This window comes from Vombatus ursinus, unplaced genomic scaffold (genome assembly GCF_900497805.2).
Source record: "Vombatus ursinus unplaced genomic scaffold, bare-nosed wombat genome assembly UNPS02014158.1, whole genome shotgun sequence".
NCBI classification, from domain to species: Eukaryota; Metazoa; Chordata; class Mammalia; order Diprotodontia; family Vombatidae; genus Vombatus; species Vombatus ursinus.
In genome coordinates this window covers 619513-646790 of record NW_020953936.1, presented here as the reverse complement: position 1 = coordinate 646790, position 27278 = coordinate 619513, and the positions used below count along the sequence as shown (strand labels likewise).

The 27278-nt window shown below is 38.4% G+C and overlaps 1 protein-coding gene across 1 annotated transcript; it reads right to left on the bottom strand.

Moving 5' to 3' along the window:
• Positions 1-69: 69 nt before the first annotated feature.
• On the bottom strand, positions 70-27278 carry CLTA (clathrin light chain A). The gene is made up of 5 exons (XM_027859045.1): positions 26944-27278; positions 15220-15257; positions 12031-12148; positions 7453-7564; positions 70-515 (listed from the first exon to the last, which is right to left on the bottom strand). The coding sequence occupies exons 1-5, from the start codon at positions 27173-27175 to the stop codon at positions 344-346; spliced, it is 672 nt and encodes a 223-aa protein (XP_027714846.1). The 5' UTR covers positions 27176-27278; the 3' UTR covers positions 70-343.

Here is a 27278-nt window from a genome sequence, read left to right as displayed (position 1 = left end):
TCTACAAACATACCAAAAATGGCCATGGCATCTGCTTTGAGCCTCGAAAAAAAAGGAAACAATACCATATGCTATTTGAAAGAGAATTTTATTATCAGTACAGTTGAAAATGACAATGCACAAAAGCACAAGAGGCTATTGTCCTGGAGGGTCTCACTTCCCTCCCACTCTGAATGGCAGGGAGAAAACAGTTGAAGAAAACATGCAATCACAAACAATGATCAACTCTAAAGACAAGAGGTTTGGTCCAAAAGAACCCAACATAATTAATCCAATGACTGTGAACAGCTTCGCTGAGGAAGATTAAGATACTGCAATCGTAGTGTTTTCACTGGGCTTCCCTTCAGTGAACCAGGGGGGCCTGCTTGAGGGAGATGAGAACTGAGCGCATGCGGGACACGTCCTTGGCCTGCTTGCTAGACTTGGGGTTAAAGTCACACAGCCGAGCTACACGTTCCCACTCGGTGCCAGGAGAAGTCTCTTCAACATCATTTACAAAAGCTTCTTCAGCTGCCCTGCAGACAAAGAGACAAGAGTTATCTCACTGTAAGACATAAGACCAGCGAGCCACCTCATTGCCTTACCACAAAAGCGCCTCATCTGCCAGGCCTGTCAAACTGCATTCTGTTTTTTTCCCCAAGAGTAAAAAAGTATTTCTTACGGCAGAAGACAGATGTGCCACATCACATCAACCCCCTGTGCACACGGAGTGCCAAGAACTGCTGTGTAAAATGTTGGAATACAGGTGTTTAGTTTAGGATTGCTCTCTTTCAATCTTGACCTGTCCTACACTGTCACAGCTATGGACTGATTTTGTTACTGAGAGTCAAAGATTGGTACTTGTGTATTCAAGCAGGTACTTAGCGTATTTGGTTATGCTGACCTGTCCTGAATTCAAGGAAATTTAGGAACGTCTGCAGACCTGATAGGCCATCATAAACATAACGGGTTAAATCCTAAGGCTGTAGAGAACAAGGCCAGTCTGAATGGAACTTAAGTCAGAGCCTCCATGCCTGGATAAGCTGTAGACTTAAGCCATCCTCCTGTTGATACCAGGCTGTTTTAAGGCGAGCAAAAGAGATAACACTGGCTCTTCTATAAAGGTCTTTGCTTCATAAGGCAAACAAACCTAGAAGGGAAAATGTTATCTTTTTGCAAGATGCTGCCTGAAGCATTCTTTCAAATTAGGCAAACGTCCCCTGTTACTTCAATCAGGAATTGATTGGTGGGGGGTACTCAAGCCAGCCCAGGAAGCAGTGGTGGGGAAAGAGACAGGACACAATCTAGAAGGGAAAACCAAATTCATCTACTCCAACAAGCAGTAAAGGAAAAGCCAAAGCAATGGAGATGGAAATTCCATGAAAAGGTTTTGCACCATTCACAGGAATGACTATGTGAGACACCACTGCAGACCAAGCTCACTACAACACTGCTACTTCATGGGACAGACACTGAGGGGCAGTGAGAAAATTTTACTTAACTGTTCTAGGCTGTAGCAAGGATGATTTATGTTTGTGCTTAAAGGTGAAGAGAAGAAAAGAAACAAGGAGAGAAATTTTAAGTCAGATATAGGAAATGAAAATGAGCTTAATGCAGATGACAAGTAAGCTAGACATGCCCTCACCACTCAGGCTACATTCAGGAAACATGCTGCTAATTTCACTGTGCAATTTTACTGCACAGTTGTTCGGTATTATCTACATAATGAACACAGTAAACCAAAACCCATCCTTGCCATTCTTTTTTTTTTTCCAGTGTCAGAAATATTTTCAAAGGCAAATCAAACACCACCTGTAAATCCAGCATTTCACAAGTCTTGTTTCAAATACATCTAGGAAGTTCATTACATAGAAATCTACTTAAATTACCATTCTTTAAAGTTCCAGAAAAGGGGGGAAATTCAATTATTGTATTTCTACTGTTGTCCCAAGATACTAGGATAACCAAAGAGGAATTTATAGCCTTAAAACACAAAGAAAAAGTCCAACAATTAAAGCCAAACAAACCATAAGACTTGATTTTCTTTGGTGAAAAAAAAAATACCTAAAATTAGCCTGCTGCTTATAGTTGTGACCATCTCATCCTTTGAGTTGGGCAAGGGTAGGGACAAGAGAATGGAGATCATCTAGGGGAGAAAGGAAGCTCAGCGACAATCGAGTGGAAGCACATTCATTCATGTAAGATCACAGAAAACAATCACACATTTATCTGAGAAACTTCTCTGATTAAATTATCTTCTTCCTTGAGGAAGAGACAGAAACAACAATAGTAGCAGCTCACATCTGTAAGGTGCTGTTATCCTCTACAAACAGTATCCAACCAAGTTGATAAATTAAAACCACCCTGGGAAGTAAGCAGTGTAAGAACCATTGCCATTTTATTAATGAAGAGAGCAAAACTTAGCAAGCTTCAGTGACTTGTCCAAAGTCAGAGACAAAAATCATTAGGTGGCACAACTGAAACGCCATCCCCAGGCTGGCTCCAAATTCTGGGCTCTTTCCCCTCCCAGTGAATGACCACGTCCTTTCTTTTATTTCCAATTCCACTCCACCCCCAGGCTGAAATACCTTTCTCCCTTCCCAAGGGTGAGGGATGAATGGGGAAAGAAGGCAGAAGCCACATATCCCAGGTGCTCCTACCTTCCACTTCCACCCCCAAGAACCTTTGAAAGGAAAAATATTTTCCTTCAATATCCTGTCTCACAGCTCAAAAAATACAGTAATTAGAGAATGGTTTGTAGATTAAATCAAAGTTATACAAAATATCCATAATTTATATTGCCTTTTACCAAAATTGCTAAAAGGCAACTGACAGGATCAATCTGAAACAGCTTAAAAGCAAGACAACTATTTTTATACAAAAGAAATACTAATATCAGACAAAAAAGTTTAGAAGATCAAAAGAATTAGTTTTGCAACATACACATAACCAATCACGTCAGCGAAGGGTTGTTTGTAGAAAGCTTCATCTGCCACCCTAGACAGCAAGAAGTCCAAAAGGCAGGCAAGCAGGCAGGAAAAAAGAGAGAACATTGAAAAGCAGAAAAATCTAATTATCAGTATCAGCCTAGTGACAATGGAATTACATTAAGACCTCACAAAACTACCGAGCTTGCTACCCACAGCGTTTCTAAAGCTCTGTTCTAACCCTATTTAAATTCTGGTAGAGTAGTTCCCCAATTTTTGGTCAAATCTCCCAACTGGAGTCAGGGAAACGTGAATTATGTTGTTCAACTAGATTATCCTCTCTGGTTAGTCACTGGAAATGACCAAGGGAATAAAGTTTTTGGTAACAACTTAAGTAAACATTAAAAGCTAAATTTATAGTGGCTTACACATTAATAACGGTTTTGCAATTTACAAAGTACTTAACAACCCTGTGAAGTAGAGGCAGAATATTCTTATTTTACAAACGGGCAAACTGAGGCTTGGAGGTTAAAAGACTTGTCCAAGGGCACTAGGATTAAATATCAGAGCAGAAACTTGTACTGCTTTCTGACTCCCAATGCAGTATATCTTTAGCTAACATACTATAAAATAGCTCTCCACCTTCGTCCCTTTAAAAATTATCCGTGTTACCATACCTTCTCAAATAATCTAATTGATAACATACCTCAATATACTAGTTCACTCAAGTAATCAGATTAACAATCTATACATGTTGGATAAAGAAAAATATAAGCACTAAACTGACTGACTTGGTTATAAAAGAGCCAATGGATACCCAAACTTAATTGTCACATGGTTACGAAAAAGAAAAAGAAGGAACTTGAAAAGGAGTGGGATGAGGGGGGAAAGAGGTCCATATTCTAATGAATCCCTTATTTCAAGGATAACATGGACTAGAATTATCACTACTGCGAACTAATCTATCACCCCCTATACCAAAAAAAGTCTGCCAATCATTCAGTTTTGAGTTAAATGTAATATAGTCCCCCATAAGGGAACCTACTTAGGTTAAATATATTTAACTTATGATATTAAAATATCTAGGCCTAGTCAATATAATATGTTCAGTGGTCTACATTCTCATCTATTTTTTTTTAAAAATACTTACTACCCAAGCATCTTAACAAGGCTTACATATCAACCCAACTAAAATGAAGAATAACTCTTAAATGACAGTAGTAATTGGGTTTGTTTCCTTAAATTCTCTTACTTCTATAATCCACATAGATGATTCAATTTTCTTAAAAAGTCACTGAAGCTATTAAAATAATCCTTCCCTCCTGCCTTGCCTTAAAAAGTCAAGTTGTATCAGGATTTAAACAAAAATAAAGAAATAAAATATAATTTGGTAAAAGAAATAGCTTGGTAATAAAATACATAGTGAATTTTTCCGGAAGCAGTTTTTAAGTGGAGAGCAAAACCATTATATAAACTCATCATTCTTTAACTTTAGAGAAAAGAACATCAGTATACTCATTTCAACCAAAATTCGTTATTTCTAATCAAACAGGTAAATCCTGTTATCTAATTTCAAAGACTCAATGTTAGAGATCTAGCCACCCACATGATACAGACAAGTGAAGGAGATATATTATATCTATCTGTCTATCTACATATCTATATCTATCTCTGTGTGTGTGTATATTTTTATATATGTATATATATGTGTGTATATGTGTGTGTGTGTGTGTGTGTGTGTATATATATATATATATAAATAGAGAGAGAGAGACAGACAGACAGACACCTATATCTATCAAGTAAGACTTAGAGTTGGAACTTAAATGTGGCTCTCCTATTTCCCAGGCCAATGTCCTTTCCACTAATGAAGAGAAATGATTTATCAAAATTGGAGAAGCTTTTACTCTCTTTTCTGAACCCCATTATGAATAAACTCAAAAATGAAAGCCTCAGTGTTTACAGAATGATTACAGACATTCTTCAATTGAGGAGGGCTACCATATCATCTTCCTAGGGAGTTTAGTCATGGATTAGTGACCAAACCTTTATTAAACTCTTACTATTTTAACATACAACAGAGATAGAAAGACAAGAGGGAAACAGTCCCTGCCCTCAAAGAATTTACATAATGTATACACCTTTCTGAACACCACCTCCCTCTACTTCCCCCACATCTCCCCGAAGAGTTTCCCCAAGAGAAAATTTTCTTCAAGACACTCAGCTCAGTTCTTCTCTTCAGCTCAGGGCCCAGAGTGCTTAGAGAAAGAGAAATGAGGAATGCCTGTAGAAGAATACTAAGAATAAGACACTAATTGAAGAGTCAGACTTGGTGCAGAGCCAATTAAACAACTGGTTCAGGAGTGGCCAATAAAAAACCCACATTCATTAAGCTCTTCAGAGTGCTACATGTAGCCCTTGGACTAGGGGTTAAGAAAAAGTATTTGCTGTCACAAATTATATCATGCTGTTGCTTCCTCAATATTTCAAGGAAATGTGATTTCATTCATGCGTATCTTTCCTCCACCAACACATATTACAATCCCACTATAACTGAGTGGATGGTCCTCAAGAGTTATTGTGCTGGAAAAATCCATCACTCTGCAGCCAACTTGGTGACATGTGATTACAGAAGGCGAGTTAGTTTCCAATTTCTGTAACTTTAAATTCTTTGTATTACTTATTTAGAACAAGAAACTTGAGTATAATTCAAATCTTGTTAATACAATGTCCATGAGGTATTCATATTTTCTTCGCCATAGAAGAGTTCCAGTGTAAAACAAAACAAAACACAAGTTTGTACTGTAATGCACGTAGGTGCTGAAATATTCTTTAACAGATCTGAATCTGCGTTTAAGATCCTTTGCCCACTGCCTGCAAGAAAAAAATGAATGGTATAAATAGGCAATGGGCAAGACTTAGGCATAAGTTCATATGAAAGCTCTGGGGGTTTAGCTCAAACAAGCTAGGATGCTATTGCTATCAAAACCTTCCAGGCAAGAAAGGCATAATGACACTATTGTCTATGTAGACTAACTGGTACAAGCATGTTTGATTCTGGGAACTCTACTTTAAAGGGTCAGAGATCTCAAAGATGTGGCGAAGTGCCTAGAAACCATGTCATGGGATCTTTTGTTTGGAGAAGACTGGGGAAGGGGAGAAGAAAAAAAAGGGAAAAGACAAAATTTTTAAGGGTTGTACAAAAAGGCAAAAGATTGGTAGTGTCAAACTCAAATAGAAACAAATCCCTGAAGGGAGCACATTGACATAGAAAACCACAAATTAACATTAAATATGTTACACTGTATTTTTTATTAATTTTGTTAAACATTTCCCAATTCCATTTTAATCTGGTCACACCTCCTCATCTAGAGTTTGACACCTCTGTTCTAGATGACAGAAAAAGAACTAATGGATGGTAGTTATAAGAAAGATGATTACGGACTCTCATAATTGAAGATAATGAATAATAATTATAATAATAATAATGAAACTCTGAGGCAAGTTTCTTTCACTAGAAATATTTCAGTAGAAGTTGGGTGACCATTTCTCAAACAGATTATAGAAGAGATTCCTGCATTAAGCAAATCTGACTCAATGAGCAGGAACCCTAAAATTTTGTGAATAATTATTATAAATTTCCAGCCTAACTTTCCACTAAAGCTGCCCAAGAGGAGGAAGTGAATTAGTCAATGAAAGGAGAAAAGTTATCTACATGAAAGTGATAAAATACTCCATTTTCCTCCTCTCCTTTTAATTTCATAAGTCTTACTGCTTAAGCAATTTGAGAATTTGTTTTCTGGTGAAGTTTATATTAACTGAGGCAGAAATAGAAGAGGGAATTAAAGATAACTACTGCTTTTTTATAGTCAAGGAATAAAAATGCCAAGAGTTTCTATATTTTCTTCCCTTTTAAGAGATTAAACAAAGAAGATGCCACAAATCATGTCGCTAAAATTTCCCAGAAGAGATGAATGGGATCCAGACAAGGACTAGAGAAAAATTTACTGAACTCAATGTACTGCAGTGAATGTCATGGTAACCAAATAAAAACATAATTCTATAGCATGGAACTCTTTAGGGCTAGCGCTAGGGAAGAGAACTAATGCTCACATTAGAGTTTAGTTCTAAGTCCTTACTATGTTTACTTGTCATAGGATCATAGATTTAGAGATGGAAGAGAACCCAGAGGCCATCTAGTATAATACCCTCAATACAGGTAAGGAATTATGGTCCAGCAAGGTTAAATTACTTGCTCAAAGTGACAGAGGAATAAGGAGTACAGCCAGGACTCAAACTTAGGTCCTGATTCTAAATACCCTAAAACAACTATGTGTGTTTGATGATGAAATTAAAACATGCAAGCCTAAGTTTTCACACACTTCTTGTGAGTATTTCAGTAATCTTATATACAAAGTAAGTTGGAGGCAAGAAAGAATATCAAAATATAGCTACCAGGATGATGAGGTTCAAGAGAAATCTGAAAATGTGGCACTTACATTATTTCATGTTGGAAGCTTTGTTGTTTTATCCCCTTTGAACTTACCTGTTATTTACTTTTGTTTTTTGTAGCTGTTCATCTTGCCTTGCATACCATTCTTCCAACTCTTTTATTGCTTTTTCTTTCCATTCTGCTTCCTGCTTCTGAGAATTAGCATCTTTGGAGAAGGAACACAGTAGAAACTTTATATATTAGTTTATTTAAAAATAACAGATACCAAGGCTTTTTAGCCATTAGCGAGGGACAGTCTCTATTATTATCTATTCTAAAAACCACCCTGCTATTAATACCATTTATTTATTCTATGACTATAGCCTATAGTTAGGGAGGAATGAGAAGGGAAAGAGGTTTATGGTTCCTTCATCCTATACTCAAAGGTTTGGGTAAGAAAAAAGCTTAAATTAAAACAACCACAACCTAACTTGACAATCCCCAGAAGAATCAGAATGAACTTGAGTAAATCTGTTGTCTCAATCTGAAAACTTACAGCACTGAGTTCATGCTATAGGTTAAATGCAAGTATTCACTATATGTAATTAGTATAGGGAACAGGAAACTGGACTGGGAGGGGAATAAGGGGTTAGGAGAGAAAAGTTGTTCAAGTTGAGTTTTCATAGTCTTAATATTTGACTTCCCAGACCAGATTCTAAATCAGTGGAGAAATAAATTCCACAGATAAACAATTTCTGGATTACAGGTGCCACAGATTGCTTCCATTTCCCAAAGGCAATATGGTATACTGAGAAGTACTGGGCTGGAAATCAGAAGACCTGGATTTTAATTCTGACTCTGTCACTAGCCATGTGATTTTGGGTAAAATCACAACTCCTTCAAGCCTCCATTTCTTCATATTAAACAAAAAAGGGGAGAGTGGCACACATGCACAATAATGCTTTCCCTTCTTACTATTTATCTCACAGGATTTTTTTGAGTATCAACATATTGTAGTAGAAAGAAAAGCTGACTAAAAGACCTGAATTCCAGGCCCAGCTATGCTACCAAATGAACAAGTAACCATATCTATGGACATCTACTTCATGATCCATAAAAGGAAAATGGTTCAACTAAATGATTTAAGGTTTCTTTATAGCTCTAATATTTTATAAACATATGTGAAAATACCACAATAATACAAAGAATAACAAGTGACAGTGACTGAATATAGATTATAAATAAAAAAACCACAAAATTACTGGAAATGCCTTAACTTCAAAACAAAATCTAAATGACAACTTTTAGGAAAACAAAGGAAGGAGCTGGGGCAAGGGCAGATGTTAGGAAAACTAGCAGTAGTATGACAATGACCAAGCTGGTATAATTATTTATACTTAACAATGAAAAGGAATGTCAAGCAACCTTATCTTCCCCATATGACAGAATATATTGTTTGGGAGCAGAGGAAAGATCCCCAAAGGAAAACAGATAAGCTGGGTGCATTTATCAAAGAAGTCACTTGAAATACAATATCCCAAGAAAATGAATCCTTTTGAAAAATAAGGAATTTGGGATGGGGGAAGGGAGAACTTAGAGGTTTCCTTCTGGATGTTGACTGAAATAACCATATAATTTTATCTTTCAGAGCTAAGCCTACATAAATGTTTCTGTATCACTGTTCTCTCTGATTAAAATGGATGAATTTCACTGGAGAAAAATGGAGGACTAAGAATTAGATTTTAGAGATGACCATAACCCACAATTTGGGGAAGAGAAATTAAAGGATCAACTACAGGTAAGAAGGAAGCCAGAATCTCTCTCTTTTTAACAGATGGAATGTGACTATCACATAAGGACACACCCTCTCCTAGGGGTGGAAGGAAGAAGCACAGAAGCAGCTGTGCAGTGTGGGCAGCCTGGTGTGGCTGTGCGCCCTTGAAGAGGTTGTTAATTATTTTCTGGGGCAGCTAGGTGGCGCAGTGGATAGAGCGCTGGCCCTGGAGTCAGGAGGACCCAAGTTTAAATCCAGTCTCAGATCAGATACTTGACACTTACTAATTGTGTGACCCTGAGCAAGTCACTTAACCCCAACTGCCTTGCCCCCTTCCCCCCCTCAAAAAAATCAACTATTTTCTGGGAGTCAGAGGGAAAGTGGATAATGGGGTCAACTAATCCTATGACAAGTTTCACAGTGTAAAGGAGTAAAAATAAATAGCATCACTGAATACACCTTGAGTTCCCTGGCATAAACTAATAAAGCATGGCGAAAATTTTATTTTCTTTGAGATCCAGATTCCAAATTGTAAACACCTCATTTGACTTATATAGCGTGTAAAACCAGAAAAGTTTTAATAAAATGGATCATTCAGATAAGGGACCATTTTACCCCATGACTCCAGTGACTGTGAAGGAGAACAAATATACCAGAAACTTAGAGCAGAAAAAAGTTTTATTTCTTACTTCAAAAAGTAGTAGTACTCAAATTATATAGAACATTTGAACAATTAAACTAAAACTTTTAAATTCAGCTTTGCATGTATATTTTAAAATGTAATTTAAGGGATTACTGCTAACTCTGAGTTCCTTCCGTCTCCTTTCCATTTCATATGACTTTTTCAAAAAAGTATACAAATGCCACATACTACTTTGAAAATTGTCCAGCTTGACTGTAGTTCCTTCTGTGAATTTTAAAAAATGTTTTAATGGTTCCCCATTTTGGCATCACCCCCTACAGCCCAATTAAAAACATATAGCTTCTTTTTGTATGCTGCCAGTATTTTTTTTTTTTTTTTTTGACATGAAAGCTCTAGATCGTGGTTTTCATTCCTGGGGTTTTTCCTTTGGAGGCCAATTTCAGAAGATGATCAGTAAAACTCTCTTCCCTTTGCCTTAATAAATCTTAGCAGTTTTCCTCTATTTCTTGAACTAGCACCCAGGTTGTTGTTTTTTTTTTTTTTTAAGTTTTCAGGGAGTCCAGTGAAAAAGAATGACCTGGTTGGCAGACAACACTGTCATCATCTGAACAAAGAGGAAAGTTCTGATACTTTTTTTTTATTAAAAGGAAAAGGGTTTGTTCAAGTGACAGTGGCAAAAGAAAAGTTTGGAAGTAGCAGCTGAAAGCAAGGAATATCTGTGAGTGTGTGTGTGAGAGAGGGAAGAAGAGAAAGAGAGGAGGAAAAAAGAGGGAAAGAGGAAAGGAGGGAGGGAGGAAGGAGAGTGTGAGAAGGTGGGGTTGGGAAAGAAGGCATAACCAGATGTAGTATCTTCTGGGGCATGGTAGGTCTCAGCGAGGACAGAGACAGAAGAAGTATGAGAGAAAAAGGTGCAAGATGGAGAGTTTGTTCACTATGGAATGGGAATTCTGGTAAGCACAATGGAAGGGGTGAGCAGAGTTGGAATGGGACATGGAGGTGGTAATGTTGAGGAGCACTCAGAAGAAAGAATAGGAGGTAGGCTTAGGGAGAGGTTGTTCCTAGATGGCTGGTGATTGAGTAATAAGGGATAAGAAGAGAAACAGATGGTAGGAGTTTATTAGCCATAGGAATAGTAGTGGGTGGCAGATGAATAATAATACATTTTTAGGCTTCAAATAATACTTTTTTTATACCAACAACAGATTGGGTAACTGGTAGCTAATTACTAGAATACTATGCTCTCAGGTATATATGAATGGATGGTACATTCATAAAGTTGTTACAAAATTATAACTTTGTTATCAAATGGAAGCTAAGATACATAGAAATTATCTTATCTAATTTCTAATTTCTAATTCTAATAGACAGATAAGAAATTAAAATTTCCTGTGAAATTCAAGATTAGCTCTATCAAACCTTAATAATGCAATCTGCTTCAATTTGTGTTTTGTGTCTCAGCCAGTTCTGATCATCAACATGGGCAATAATGAGATGGAGGAATATTCAAAAATAGGGCTAGGTCTTTTGGCAAGAATGCATTGGCAACTGCTAGTTAGGTCAGCAATAGTGATACTCAGACACTTTGGGGGATAAGAATAGAAATGGGACAAGGGAGGAAACAAAATACACATCACAGTAATTAAACATTTATAACTGAGTAAAGAATTCAATGCAAAAATGATGCATCACAATACTTTCCCTCTTGCTCTTTTTATGTCCTGGCTTTGTCACAAGAGCAATAACTTGAAAAATCTCCCTTCCTCTATCTTCCTATTAATTTTTAGGAGACTGAAAATAATAAAAGGGAAGCTCTCTTCAAATGTAGGCCAAACATAACCACCTCAAATATTCTGGAATAAAGGGAATAGGCAGAATGAGACTAAATCTACTCAGAGCTAGAATCTCTGAGGAACCTTTGTGTTTCTTATTTGGCCCCTACAACAGAGATGTGTATGTGCTAAATGTGCATAAGATTTTAGAACAAACTATATACTTTGGAACATTTTCCCTCATGTGCCTCCTCTTTTCCATCTCTCACTGTCTGCAACACCTATCAAACCAAGATACTAGTTATATACAATTATACATTGCCCTTCCAGTGAAAGAAAATATCAAGCCAAAACCAAGAGTCAAACAAGATTCTAAATGCTTCAAAGATGTGAACAATTAGCATTAGAAACTATTGCATTAGGCTAAATGTAAGTATTATATAAACTTAAACTAAATAAGGGAAAAATTATATTCATTTAGCTAATATAAACTTGGAAAGGATTACCAAGGATTTCCAGACGTTTCATTTGTTCTTCTCTCCATTTACGGATGCTCTCTGGTTCTGACTGTAATCGATCCACTTGTGAAATGGCTGCGTAACTATCAGTTGGACCATTACTCTCCTTTACACAAAAAGATACAAAGCGTTAGATTATTATAAAGTCTGTCAATAGAATCAGTTCAAATTTAAATTGCCTTCTTCCACACGGTTTAGCGCTAACACTTAATAATAACAAAGTGTGTGCAATAATACTCAGAGCAGATCATTGAGAGAAGCAGACAATGGTGATTATTTTGGTATAAGCCATATTAAAGAAGAGAAATCTGAATAAAGTGGTTAATTCCAGAATACAGCAGTCTAAGGCATATCTGAGAAACAGAAAAGAGGTAGGAGCTTCCTTTTAGTGATCCAAATTTGTTCAAGTTATTAATAACCAATTAGCCAAAAATATCTGAGTAGGCAGAAAATTCTTAAGATGATTGATGAATGTTGAGAAAAACATACAGGTACATTTGAGTTAAATGTAAGAAACCAGATAATAGGTAAACGTAATTAGAAGAGACATTTAGAAATTCTTACAAGTACCACATGAAAGAATGGTCAGGTACAGGACAAGAATATTGGAAAATAGTGAAACCATTCAATAAATACCACCTTACTCAGTTGATTTTTAGAACATTTCAGATTTAATTGTGTCATGTCCAAAACCTTTTTCTAAATAAGTAAATAAATGTATCACAAGGTGATAGATTTAGAGTGAGAAGGGACCTTAGAAGTCACAGAACTGTGGCAGCCATCTGTCCAACCCAGCACAATATATAACATTAGCAACAAGTGGTCATCCAGCCTTTTTACCTCAAAAGATGGGGAACCTGTCACCTTCATCCCATTCTACTTCTGGATAGCTCTAATTATTAGGAAGCTTTTCCTAACATTTATCTTAAATTTGCCTTTCCTCATCTTTAACTAATTCAGATTCCTGTGGTTCTGTCCTCTGGGGCCAGAGAATAACTCTAATCCCTGTTCTACATGACAGCCCTTCAAATACTTGAAAACAGCTCTCATTTCCCCGAGTCTTCTCTTTTCTTAGATAAACATGCTAGGTTCCTTCGATCAATCACAATAGGCTGGCCTAGTCCAAGCCCCTCACTTTGCAGGTTGTGAGGTGCTTGCCCAAGTGACTTGCCCAAGGTCACTTGGACAGTAAGGAGCAGAGCCCAGAGCCGAGATCCAAATCTGACTCCAAGGTAAGGACTCTTTCTGCTGTACCACACTGTCTGTCAAAGACAGAAAAATACCTATCAATATATATATACTTATTTCAAAGGAAAAAGTATACCAGAAATCAAACTAGAACACAATAACGCAACAAAATGGCCCCAATAATTGACTATTTCTATTCCTTTACAGAATTATGTGATAGTGGAGGCTTCTTTAGTTAGCAGTGCTTTTAAGTAAAAGGTCACTTCTTCCAGTTGTTATTATGGATCTCAATGTCCTCAAGTGCCCCACAACATGAACAGGTGGAAAGGCTGAAAAGGATCATTAGTGTTACTAGGAAAACATAACACAGATCCTTCAGAGCTGAGACTTACAATTCAACATCTCAAGACAGATGTGGTCAGTCTCACTTCCATGCACTGAGGCTCTAGAGCAGAACATGAAATGCAGCTGTTTTCAGCTTGGAAGAAGTCATGTTTCCAACAAAAAGGCAAAAGCCTCATGAATGTAATAAAGAAATTTATTCCAATATAAGCAATAAACAGTTTTTTAAACAGGTTCACACAACTCTTAAGAAAGAAGACAACAGACGACAAACAAATTAAAGAATGACCATAATTCTAAGAACTGACAATTGTTATGGAATAGGCTCAAATGTAACAAATATTTTTCTAATGGGGGCAGAAAGGGAGGAAGTAAAAGTTATTTCTTTTTTTTTCTTTTTGCTTTTTGGTGAGGCGATTGGGGTTAAGTGACTAGCCCAGGGTCACACAGCTTGTAAGTGTTAAGTGTCTGAGGCTGGATTTGAACTCAGGTCCTCCTGACTTCAAGGCCAGAGCTCTATTCACTGCACCACCTAGCTGCCCCAGAAATAAAGGTTATTTCAGAACATTGTTTTCTCTGTGCTAAATAAAAACATATACTTTTACCATTTGCATCCCAAAGTTATACTAATTCCTTTGCTACCTTTCATTTTAATGTTATTACCAGTTCAGTTTTTAAAACCCAATCTGTCTTTTATGGGGATAGTTTCATCTGGGTATATTTAACATATTCAACCTTCATTAGAAAAGGAAAAGATTCATTATTATTGCCAAAATGTAAATTTTCATTGCCCTCTTTATTTCTGAGAAGTATAACAGGTTCTGTTTTGAGTTTTTTTGCTCTTTCAATTTATTGCTTTTAAAAGGAGAAGTCTGCTTCATTAAGTCTTCTCTGGCATCACCACAACCCTAACAACTGGAGAGCGTTCTGAAATGAAGGGACTAGTTAATACTCAGTACATTTTGAATGTTTCTGGAATACAGCCTCAGTTGTGTTTAACTAATGAATCTTAAATTATTGTCTTGTGTAAATTTACATACTACTACTAGTTACTAAAAATGGGCAACCAAACAGATGTAGTACTGATAAGATACATTTATTTCAGATAATGTGGTAATGGTAAATTGATGGAGGGAGAAGTACACAGACTTTCTTCCCTTTGGTTACTGAGAAGACAAGTAAAGCAAAGCAAAAAATGTATTAAGCCAGTACATGTATCCCCTGCAAAAATATTGGGCACTTGATTGTCTTAATCAATAATTTTTTTTCATTCTGTTATATACTCTCCCCTAGGATTTCTGAGCAGAAAGGAAACTCGAGATCTAGTTCTACCACTCTCATTCTGTAGACAAAATAATTAAGGCCCACTAGAAATCGTGTCTTATCTAAAACCAACAAAGCTAATTAGTGGCAGATCCAGGACCAGAACCCTAGGTCTCTGTTCCATATCCTTTCTCCTTTATAAGTACTTGTAAACCTTAAAATGCTGTATGTGTAACCTATCATTACCACAACTTGCTCTCAAAATCTTTCCATTATTAATGTGCTATTCACTCCTAAGCAAATCAAAAAAGCAAAGTTAACAAAAGAAATAGAGCACTCTAAACTTCTAATGCAATACATTCGAGAGCATTTTAACTTTGTTACCTGGTAATATTCTCCATTCATCACTCCATCAATAGCATCTGTAAGACATAGGATTATAGTCAATATCAAGGCTGATCACATATGGAGTCATTAATGAATAAATGAATTCAGTTTGTAACCAAAAATGAGATAATACAGTAAAAGGCTCATGGAACTATCAACTGGTGTGGAAGGGAAAATGAATTACATAAAACAACATATATACATGTGTGAATTTTTTTTTAATCAAAGAAATCCAGTAGCACTTACATAAGAAATATTACATTGAAACCTCCAAACTCAACAACACATTACTTCTACATAGCCATGGTATTTAACTGAGTATTTAGGAAGTGGGGAGAGAGGAGAGGGAGAGAAAACAAAAGATACTGTACCTGTTGCTCCATCAAGTTCAACAGTAAAACTAGTCTCTAAACTGGCCGTCTCTTTCCCTTTGATTCATCTTTCATACCACATTAGAAAGTGTATGCACAAATATGGTCACGCCACTCTCCTGTAGGATCTCTCATATCTAAACATTCCAGACCCTCTTTACTATCTTCATCTTTTCCACCTCACTGCTTCTTACGGACTCACTATACTTCTTGTACCTACGGAGCGCTTCTGTTCCTCTGCTAACCTTTGCTCTAGCCTTAGAACATACAGATCAATTCCATCTGCCCACTTTGCATCCTTTCTCCACCTTCGAAAATCCAATCCCTCCTTCAAGGTCCAGCTCCAATGCTCCACAAAACCTTCTGTGATGTTCTCTCTTATCCCAGGAAAAAGCAACCTTTCCTGCCTCTGACCTTTGTAACTCTAACGTTCTTATTCTATTTTGCAGAATACAATAATTTACTTTAGCTACTAGTTAATTTTCTATTTTAAAATCAAATACAGGCCTTCCAGTTAAGATGGTACTGTGGAAGGTCACAGAAGATCTTAATTCTCCCAGACACCAGCACAGCAAATATCTAAAAAGGGTAACAGACAGAGCAATCAAGAAAACCAAATGAAAACAAAAGTTAGCATCACTCCAAAAATATATAACCCAAAGTCTGTAGAACTGGCGAAAGGGTAGACAATAGAGGGAGCAAAAAGATGCTCTCTGGAGATGCTCATGCTACAAGGAGGTTGGAAACCAATAACGAGCTCTGGTAACTGGGGCTGAAACCCTGATGTCTTTGAACAGAACTGGGAGACAGAACGAACCCTGTTAGGTCACTGTGTGGGGAAGGAGACAAAGGCATCAATCGAATGCTTCTCCGAGCACAGCAGGGGAGTTGATCCCCAACATCTAGCTAGAGGTTGCCAGGACCACAGTGGAGATGGAACCAACCTCCAACTGGCAATTGTACAAGGACAAAGATACAAGGAACAAGGCTAGCAAGCAACTCAGATCTCTGGGAGAACTGAGACAGAAATAAGGGATTGAGATGGGGGTTAGGGCTTACTAGCTACCCTATTCAGATCAGGAACTACATCTGCCCTACAGAGGGAAGAGAACCAAACAACAGCTATCCAAATCAACCAAAAAATGCAAAAGAGATTGAAGCCTGGCTCTAAAACAAAGTCTGAAATCAGGTAGTGAGGCTAGAAACAGAAGTTCACAAAGAGAAGACTTCCACATCAAGTATGGAGAGAGTCTCAGAGAAAACAAGTAGCTTGGCCATAAGGACTCTAAAAATATGTGGAAGTACTGAAGAGATTAACAGAATAAGAGATTAAAAATAGAATTGAAATAAGAACTGTGAAAGAAAAAAATTAGGAGAACAGGTTAGAACAAAAGGTGAAAAACTTTAAGTAGTGGATTCCATGAAAAAAAGTAGAAAATGTAAGTTACTAAATCTAATACCAGGACTCTGTGAAAACCATGATTAAAGTAAAACTAAAAATACCTCCCAGGATATTATATTTCAAGAAATCATAAAACAAAGCAAACAAGCAAAGATCTGCTCAAACCAGAGGGCAAAGTAAAAAGATAATCCTTTTCTCTTTCTAAAGTGGTCAGACTTATATTTTAAGAAAATCACTTTGGCAAAGAGAGAATGGATTAGAGAGGTGAGAGATCTGAGGTAATGTCACCAGAAAGAAATCCCAAATCATAGCCAAAATCAAGAGCTTTCAAGTAAAAATGAACAAATAAGCTACTGTGAGGAACCAGAAACAAGAGTTGAGGTACCAAGCAAGCAAAATCATGTACCACAAAGAGATAAAGGGATGCATATGCACCAAAGTATTTACAGCGGCAGTTTTTATCATACCAAAGAACTGGAAACACAAGTGAACTTTCAACAAGTGGGGAATAGCTGAACAAATTGTGAATGTAATGGAATACTACTGTGCTATAAGAAATGGTGAAAATGACAGATTCAGACAAACTTCAAAGGACTTGTACAAATGTATGAAGAGATAAGAGACTAAGAACAATTTCATCATCCAGTCAGCTAATAAGCATTTACGATGTGCCAAAAGCTGTAGTTAAAAAGAAAGGCAAAAACACAGTCCCCGACTTCAAGAAGTTCTAAAATGGGACACAACATGCACATAACTATATATACACAAGATAAACAGAAGGTAATTGGGGGTGGGGCACTAATGCAGAAGGGGAGACCTCCTGTAGAAAGCAGAGTTTAAGCTGTCCTTAAGGAGCCCAGGGAATCCAGGAGGCACAGGTGAAATGGGGGACAGTCAGGTGATGGAGTGTCATACGGGAAGAACAGCAGGTAGGACAGCATAGCTAGGTCAAAATATGCAAAGGGGAATAAGGTATATGAAGAGTGGCAAGGTGCAAAGAGACTAGACTGTAAATAAATTTAAATGTTAAGCAGAACATTTTATATTTGAACTTAGAAGTAATAGAAAACAACCAAATTTATTAAACTGGAGGGAGGGCAAATTGGGGGGAGAGGTCAGACCTGTACTTCAAGAAAATCACTTTGGCAGATAAGTGGAAGATGGAGTAGAGAGATGACAAACTTGAGACAGGGTATTGGAATATGGGTTTGTACCAGAGTAATGGCTGTTTAAGTGGAAAGGAGATATATAAGAAAAATCTTCCAAACGTAGAAGCAACTTCAATTGGACAAGACTGGATATGTGGGGGTGAGTATGAATAAGGAGTCAAGGATGACACTGAAGTTACTAGCATGGAAACTGGGAGAAGGGTGGTACACACCACAGGGATCTGGCAATTAAGAGATCATTGATAATTTGGGGGAGAACGTTTTTACGTTTGAATGAAGTCAGACGGCAGAAGATTTAGAATCCAGTGGAAAAAGTCAACGTGGAAGTACCTATTATAGATGGCTTTCTCAAAAAGGTTAGCTAAAATATGGAAATGTATGGCATGATCTCACATGGATAATCAAGATAAAAATGCTTGCTTTCTCAAGGAAGGGGGAGGGACAGCAGGGAGGAAGAGAATTTGGAACTTAAAATTTTTAAAAATGATTGTTTAAATTATTTTACATGTAATTGGGAACAAAATAAAAAAATTTTTTTAAAAAAAGCACAGCCAAGAAGAGGATGAGGGATGGGAATAGAAGATTTAAGCATGTTTATTTATAGGTGGCAGGAAAAGGAGTCAGGAAATAGGAGGATTAAAGATTAGACAAACAGTAGGGATGAAAGAGGGGACAATCTGCTGGAGGAAAATGAGGGGAAATGATCAAAGGTGCAAGTTTCAGGTTGGCCTTAGTGAGAAGGCCAACTTCTCTGAGGCGAGAGTGAAGGACATAGTCAGGGAAGATGTCTGAATGATATAATAATAACTAACATTTACATAGCACTTATTATGTCTCTGTCACCGTGCTAATTGATTTACAATTATTGTTTAATTTGATCCTCTAAACCAGAGCTTTTTAAATGTTTCCACTTGTGCCCCTTTCAGCTCTTCTTAAACTGTGGGTCGCAACCCCAAGTGCATCTAAACAACCCTGGAGGCAGGTGCTATTATCATCCTCATTTTACAGATAAGGAAACTGAAGCAATAAGAGGTTAAGTGACTTGACCAGAGTCACACAGCTCATTAGTGTCTGATCCTGGATTTGAACTCAAGTGGTCCTGAATATAGGCCCAGAACTCTGTCCATTGTGCCACCTAGTTGGGATAAAGGGGAAGGCAGAAGTAGGAGCTCTGGGTGAATAATCTCAATTTTTTTTAGTGAAGAATGGAGAGGTACAAGTTGTATGATGACTAATACAACTCTAAAATAATAAGAAATGTGAAAGACTTTTAAACTATTATTAACTAAATGACCAATCAGGACTCCAGAAGAATAATGATAAATCATGCTTCTCCTATTTTCCTCTGTAGTTTATCACCTTCTTCCATTAATGGGATAAGTGAGGGTAAGAACACTTTTATTATCCAGTCAATTAAGCATTTTAAAAAAGAAAGGCAAAAACATGGTCCCTGCTTTCAAGATTACATTCTAAAATGCGACATAACATGCAAATAAACTACGTACATAAAAGATAAATGGAAGGTAATGGGGGGAAAGGGGAGGATGGAAGAGGAACTTAGTATAAGGAGGCTTTATTTTACTCAGACATCTTCCCCAACTATGTCCTTCACTCTTGCCTCAAATGATGAGATGGCCCTTCTCACCAAGGCCAACCTGCAACTTGCACCCTTGATCATTTTGTCTTCTTTTTCCTCCAGCAGACTGTCCCCTCTATCATTCCCACTGTTTGTCTCATCTTTATCTCCCTATCCATTGGCTCCTTTCCTGGAGAGAGGGCAACAGACAAAAGATACAGAATGAGACAGATATTTTCAAACATGGACAATGCATATATCTGTTTTGCTTGACTACACATACATACATATATACCTGTGTGTATGTATCGGTTTTAAAGGAGAGCCTCTCTTCTAATTTTTTCACTAGAGAGTTATAGGATGACAGTAATAGTACCAAGAAAAATTCCAAGAAGAGAGTAGAAGTTCAGAAGAGGTCATAAATAATCAGGGCAGTGTTAGAACCATCATCTTACATTTAATATATACTCAAAAAAATTCCAAGCTGTAGGTAATATTTATCATGGGAAAGAAATGTTCATGTTTGTAAAATAACAAATTTTTAAAAATAAATATTAAGTACAAAGGACACATTACATATTTCTATTTGTATCATATGCATTCACTCATTTCATAAAACCACTCATTTCAAAGATGGAAGTTTAGAATCAGGGAACCAGTCAGTACGGGAAAAAAGGAGGGAGAAATATTGCTAAATGTTTTAAAAAGTTTTACTTGCTTTCCCTGGAAAACTTATGAAAACAACTCTAAGACAGGTACTTAGATGAATGATAAAAGGTTGGCTAATAATTTACAAGAGAAGATAAACTTAGCAGGTTCCTTCAAATTTTTTTTTGCAGTTCTAGTTACAATATACAAAAAAAATGGAGGAGGGCAAATAGAGCACTTTCTGTCACTAAATCTGGGAGCTTTCCTTAAAATCACGGATTTAACATTTAAGCGATCATTGAAAAGCTAGGAAAAATCTTTGTGAAATAACGGAATCAGATTGCAAGGGATTGAGAGGTGTGGCAGGTAAATAAAACTATTCACAACAGTATGAGGTAGGGTACTGTGTTGTCTTCAGTTTACAAAAGGGGAAACACTCTCAGATGTTAGATGACTTCTTAGTCACACAGGTTTGCCTTCTCTAATGTATTTGCCTTTAAAGGTGAAGACTTCTGATTTCCTTTAAAAAGACACTCTATAGCTTATCTGTCAGATCTTATCTTGAAAGTATCCTCCATAGAAGTCCTATTATAATGCAATATGGTGGCAGGAGGTGAACGTGAGTCCTCAAAAACCATCAGCAATGCTCAAATTTTGACAGCCTCTACACCAAGCGGGAAAGGCTTGGAGTCCTCTCTGACAATGAATTAGCTAGGCATGTGTTAGCCAGCTATTATTAAGAGTCTCATCACCAGCAGGGTGGCCACCAAGTAATTAATTCTTTACTCAAGGTGACTCATAAGACAGACAAAAATACAAAACGGTCATCATACACTATGTAGCCTCCACAGTTAAAGGTTGAATTATTAGAAAAAAAGGCAGAAGAGATGAAGATTCACACAAACACTAATTTTGCTGTTGATGATTTAAATATGAAGTCTTTCAAATGACTATCACACCAATATACATTTATTAAGCACCTACACCATGTATAAGATAACTGTGCAAAGGGCTCGATGGATCCAAACAAAAGTTAAATAAGGAAGCTGCAAGTCAATACGTACAAAAATCGGTATAAATAAAAGAGATAGAAGTTTTGGTGAGAGAAAACACTAGCAGCTGGGAGGTGGAGAGCAATTAGGATAAAGAAAGTGGTATTTGAAGGAACTAGGGATGCTAAGAGGCAGAGGTAAGTAGGGAGTACATTCCAGGCATGGAGTGCAGTACAAAAGCATCGAGATAGGAGACCAAGCGCCAAGTATGAGAAACAGTAAGAAGGCTAGTATGGTATGAAGAGGAGTAATGTATAAGCACAGAAAAGTAAGTTGGGCTGAAGTTGTGAAGGACTCTAAATGTCAAGCAAAGGGGCTGATATTTAATCCTATATGTAAAAGGAAGCCAGTGGAGTTTAGTGAACAGAAAAATGCAGTCAGATTTGACTTCAAGAAAATCACTGTGGTAGCTATCTGGAAGAAAGCTGGGAGAGGTGAGAGATTTGAAGCAGGCAAACTGTTGGAATAACTAGGTGATAGGTGATAAGGGCCTGAAATACAGGGTGGCTGCTTCTCTGTTCTTGACTAAAGAGCATCAACCTAAAAGTTCCCATTTCTCAAAACCATAATAACTGGAAACTTGTTTTGTTGAACCTCCTCAATTCTGCCTTATGCATTCTTTTTCTGTTTTGTTTTTGCTTCTTGGTGAGGCAATCAGGGTTAAGTGACTTGCTCAGGGTCACACACATAGTAAGTGTCAAGTGTCTGAGGCAGGATTTGAACTCAGGTCCTCCTGACTCCAAGCCACTGTGCCATCTAGCTGCCCTGCCTTAGCATTCTTTAAAAAAAAAATTCAAACTGGAAATTTGGTTTCGCTTTTATATTACATTCCAGTTAACAGATGCTAATAGTTAATGCTTACTAGTCTAAGAACATCCACAACACCATACCAAACTTTTCACAACACTGCAACCCATGCTGAACCCTCTAGTAAATGAAAAAAATGTTATATCCCACATACACAAAGGCCTAAAATCATACTTTGAGCTGTTTACTAAGTATTGAGGATGAGCACATATAGTACTGATCCATCAACGTACTTTTACTTAGTCCCTCTTATAATTAGACAAGAACACATTTGGGAAAGCTTGTCAAGGTAGAGGTGCCCTGGACCTCACAGAAACAATCTGGAACCCTCGAGTTAAAAGCATTGTGTTCTAACCACACACACTAATCACCAGACACCATAATAGGAAATTGTTCAGAGGTTAGCTCTGAGACTCAACAAACAAGGCAATCAATACATACAGCTAAAGTTCTGCAAGTGACAGATGCCATCTCCTGTCTTTTTACAACTACCTGGCCTTCATGGTTTTCCTTCACCATTACTTGGGGTAGCCCAAAGCACTGGATCAGGAGCCACAGGTCTGAATCCAAGGTCTATTCCTTCTTGCTTTAGTCTTTCTGAGCCTTAGTTTCCTATGTTAGAATGAATGACTTCTAAGGTCCCTTTCAGCACAATAATCCTAAGTGTCCTCTACAGTGAAAGGAGGCCTTTCTTCAAATCAAAAATCCATATTTCCTCATCTTGGCACTTACTGCTAGTGCAGATGGAGTGAAGGGTTGCTGACTGAATTAAGGGTCAGTGGGCATCAGCTAGTTCACGGGTTTGGGCAGGAGGTTGTTTTTTGTTTTGTTAAATCTATTTTTAGTTCCTGGGTGTTCAAGGTCTCGGAGACAGTGGAAGTCACTTTATCTTTAGGACACAATTTCTGTTTTGGAGAGGTTTAGTCCTCCATCATGTTGCTCTCGTGTCTCAGAAGTTGGCACTCACTCCTTCTTTAACCACCAGAAATCTCACTGTATCTTCTATCACTCAACTCTAATTGCTGCTAGCTGAAAATTTTTCATCAACCTCCTTTAATTCTGTTGACAACCCACTTCCTAAAACTAACCTCTTCCTATAAGATAACACACCTTCCCAGTCATTTCCTGCCTTTTTTCCTGTGGGGAAAAGGAATAATCCTTATCTTATCTAGTTCTTCTGTTGTTTAGTCGTTTTTCAGTTGTGTCCAACTCTTTATAACCCTATTTGGGGTTTTCTTGGTAAAGAAACTGGAGTGGTTTGCCATTTCCTTCTTCAGTTCATTTTACAGATGAGGAAACTGAAGCAAATAGTGTTAAGTGACTTGCCCAGGCTCACACTGCTAGTGTCTGAGGTCACATCGGAACTCAGGAAGATGAGTTTTCTTGAGTCCAGGCCCAGCACTCTACCCACTCTGACACTACTTCTTCAGTGAACACCAATGGTGAGTATTAACCAAGTCTCAGCACAGAACACTCTGCTCCTCACAAAGCTTTTTCTTTCATAATCTGTTCAAGTAACACTTTTAACATCAGAGACTACTAACCTGGGGTATGTTAACTTGTTTTTTAAAATAGTGATAATTATATTTCAATTTAATTGTTCTCCTTTGTAATCTTGTTTTATTTTATGCTCTTCAAAACATAATTGAGAAGAGGTCCATAAATTTCACCAAACGAGTGCATAAAAAAAGTTAAGAATCCCTATTCTACATGAATCCTTTGAGTTTCCTCAGTCACCTACCCCTCTAAAATTCACTGCATATTTATTTTGTATATATTTACATATGTCTCCCCTGGTATAATTTAAGCTCCTCAAGGGCAAGGATTGTTTCATTTTTGTCATCAAATCCCCAGCACCCTAACCTGATAACACAGGGACTTAAGTATCCTTAAGAGGAGTCAAGTCCCCCATTAACTTTTCAACCCATTGTAATCTGGCTTCCAACCTCACCACACACCTATTCTCTGCAACTCTAACTAAAGCTAACTCTGCAACTATACCCCAAAAGTTAATAACCATCACCTAACTGCTAAATTTGATAGCCTTTTCTCAGTCCTCATCCTCCTTGACCTTACTGAAGATCAGAACAGTCAATCCCTCCTTCTCTTTCAGCTTCCACTGACCTCTCCTAGTTCTCTGCCTACTCAGCCAACTAATCCTTAGTATCCTTTGCTGGATCGTCATCTATAACCAGTCTTCTCAGCATGAATGCTCCCCAGGGCTTTGTCCTGGACCCTCTTCTGTCTCTCTATTCCATCCCCAGGAAGTGTTATCAGTTTCTAAAAGTTCAAACATAATTTCTTTGCAAGTGACTCCCAAATCTACCTATCTAGCCTTGATATCCTGAATGTCTACCATGTATTATTAATTAATAACGGGCTAGATATCCAAAACAGAATTCTTAACTTCCCTATTTCTTTTGAATGTATCACAGTTCTCCCACCTCAGATGAATCTGAAACCTCAGATTCATCCTCAAGTACTCTGGCTCCTTAATCCCATTCAGTCAGTTGTCAAGTTCCATCTGCTCCCTCCCCTCTACTAACACTGAGATCCTAGCCTTTTGCATTGGGGGAAGTAGGGGGAGGGGGAATAGAACTATGATGTCACTGGTATTGGGAGCTTCTGGTAGAGAAGCTTCCTTGAAAAGATGGCTGTGCTGCTTTCAGTGTCCGGGCACTCCAATCAATCCTCCAGGTAAGTTTTCCAAAGAAACAGATCTTTGATCACATTACTCCCTCTGCTCAAAATCATTCAGTTGTTCCTTGCATCCAAGGTAAAACACAAACTCCTCATTTTGATATTTAAAGCCCTCTACAATCTTGTTCTAACCTACTTTTCCTCTCTTGTTTCATACTTTTCTATTTAATGCATTTTATATTCCAATCTGACCTACTAGCTCTTTCCTGAACTCAACTCATCTCCTGCCTCTACGCATTTTCACAAACAGTCTCCTGTGCCTGGGATGTACTTTCTATGCCTTTCTCTCAGAGGCTAATTTTCCCTCAAGGTTCAACATCAGTGGCTCTCATTCAAATTACAGTACTTTCTATTTATTTGCTTACAATTTTCAATCCGCAGTGGAAAGCAAGCTTCTCAACTGTCAATTTTTACTGTTTGGTCTCAGCACCTAGCACATGGCTTTGTTATCCTACTTCCATGGGCGAGTTCTTCCTGGGACTCCAATTTTGGCAATGAACCCAGGTTGGCCATACTTCATCTCCCTCCTGGATTTGCTTCTGACTCTGAGGTCTTTGATATCATACCCAAACTCCGCTATTTTTTCTGTTCACTTTCCTTTTCCATTTTGTATTGTCTTCTCACATTAGAATGTAAGATCTTTGAGAACAATGACTGTCTTTTTGCTTATATTTGTATCCCCAGTGCTAAGAAGAGTACTTGGCAGATAGCAAATGCTTGATAAAATGTTTGTTGCACTTTTTTGCCCTATGCCTGGAGCTCTGTGGAGAAAGTAGAGATTTGATACAGGGGTTCCAATTAGACAGCTATTGCAATGATCTAAGTAAATGTGATGGGGGATCAATGAGTGAAGAGAGAATGATGAAGGGATACTGAGGAGCTAAAACGGATAGAATCTGATAACTAGAGAAAAAGGGTAAGAAAAAAAAAATCAAAGATGACTCATAGGTTGAGAAACTGGGTGTCAGGAATCCCCAACCCTCAAAACACTTTTAGACTTCTCTAGAACTTCCCTATTGCAGCTATCCCAGTAAGTTTCTTATTGGACTTATTGGACTATAAGATCCATGAAGGTAAAATTTTGTTATCACTACCAGTGCAATGCTTTTCACAAAGTAGGCATTGAATGTTTATGGAACTGAACCGGGTTCCTTGGAAAACTACATTTTCCAAGATGCTGTCTGAAACTCCTCTACACAACCTTCCTGAACACTTCTTGTTCATACAATCTGCCTAGGAAGACCTACCAAAAATGCTGGAGGCAATCTTCCTTGTTCTTTTAACATCTTGGGTGCTAATAGGCTACTCAAGTTCAACCATATAATATCCTCCTGCTAGTCTCTTCCGTTGGTGAAGAGATGAAATTGTTCTTTTGACTGATCATTCAAAAATTAGATACAGAAGTAGCATCGGACTCAGAGTCAAAAGCCTTTATTTCTTTGTCCCGGCTCCTCTAGTAACCGCTGCATAACTTTGAGCAGGTCACTGCTTCTCTAGATTTCAATTCCCTCATAAGGGAAAATGGACAAAATCACCATTGTTCTTTCTAGCTCTATGAAACTCGGGTTTCACGGCTCCAAATGCACTAAATATCCTCTCCGACCCCTTCAAATTAATCCCATCTCTCAGCTACACACCAGTTCAGCCCAGGCTATTTTTGTCATTTCCTGCTAACAATGCCACCTTCCTCAAAACCCTGTGGCCAGCTCACCACCAAATTCCCCGTAGTTAGCCCCAAGCAGGAACCTCCTCCCCTGCGAGTGCAATGCCAGGATGGCATGAGCTTGTACGCCTGCCTGCCTCCCTCCCTCGGTTCTTCGTGCCCCGGCCTCCTCTCCTCTCCTATACCAGCCTCGGCCCGGCCCGGGGGGGGGCGCTCCGCGATAGCTCCCCTCCCCTCCCCCGCCCACCCCGCGGGAGCACCGGGAGGCGGAAGGGGGTGAAACCCAGCCGGGACAGGCAGCCCCCTCCCTCGGCGGGCCGGCCCGGCTCTTACCCGGGCCCCCGGGGGGCTCCCCTTGCAGGGAGGCGGGCACACTGCCGCTGTCAAGGATGCTGAAGCCCTCGTCGTTCTCGATGCCCGCGATCTCGCTCTCCTGCTGGGCTAGGAAGGCCGCGGCCGGATCTTCCTCGCTGCTGCCGCCGCTCGCCACCCCGTTACCCACTGCGGGACCTCCTGGGGCAGGGGCCGGGGCGGCGGCCGCACCGAACGGATCTACCTCAGCCATGGCGCACAGGGCCGGAGCGGGCGGGCAGGGAGCAGGACCGGGGGAGCGAACGCGATCAGGGACGGAGGTCGGCGGCCACTGAGGTGCTGCTGGTGGTAGTAAG

Bases quoted from the DNA above. Each gene is read 5' to 3' on its own strand.
- CLTA (XM_027859045.1), bottom strand. From the start codon at position 27,175: ATGGCTGAGGTAGATCCGTTCGGTGCGGCCGCCGCCCCGGCCCCTGCC. The intron at 15,258-26,943 runs GTAAGAGCCGGG...TATGTCTTACAG, and splicing joins GGAGCCCCCCGGGGGCCCGG to ATGCTATTGATGGAGTGATG. The intron at 12,149-15,219 runs GTAACAAAGTTA...TTTTGTGTAAAG, and splicing joins TGAATGGAGAATATTACCAG to GAGAGTAATGGTCCAACTGA.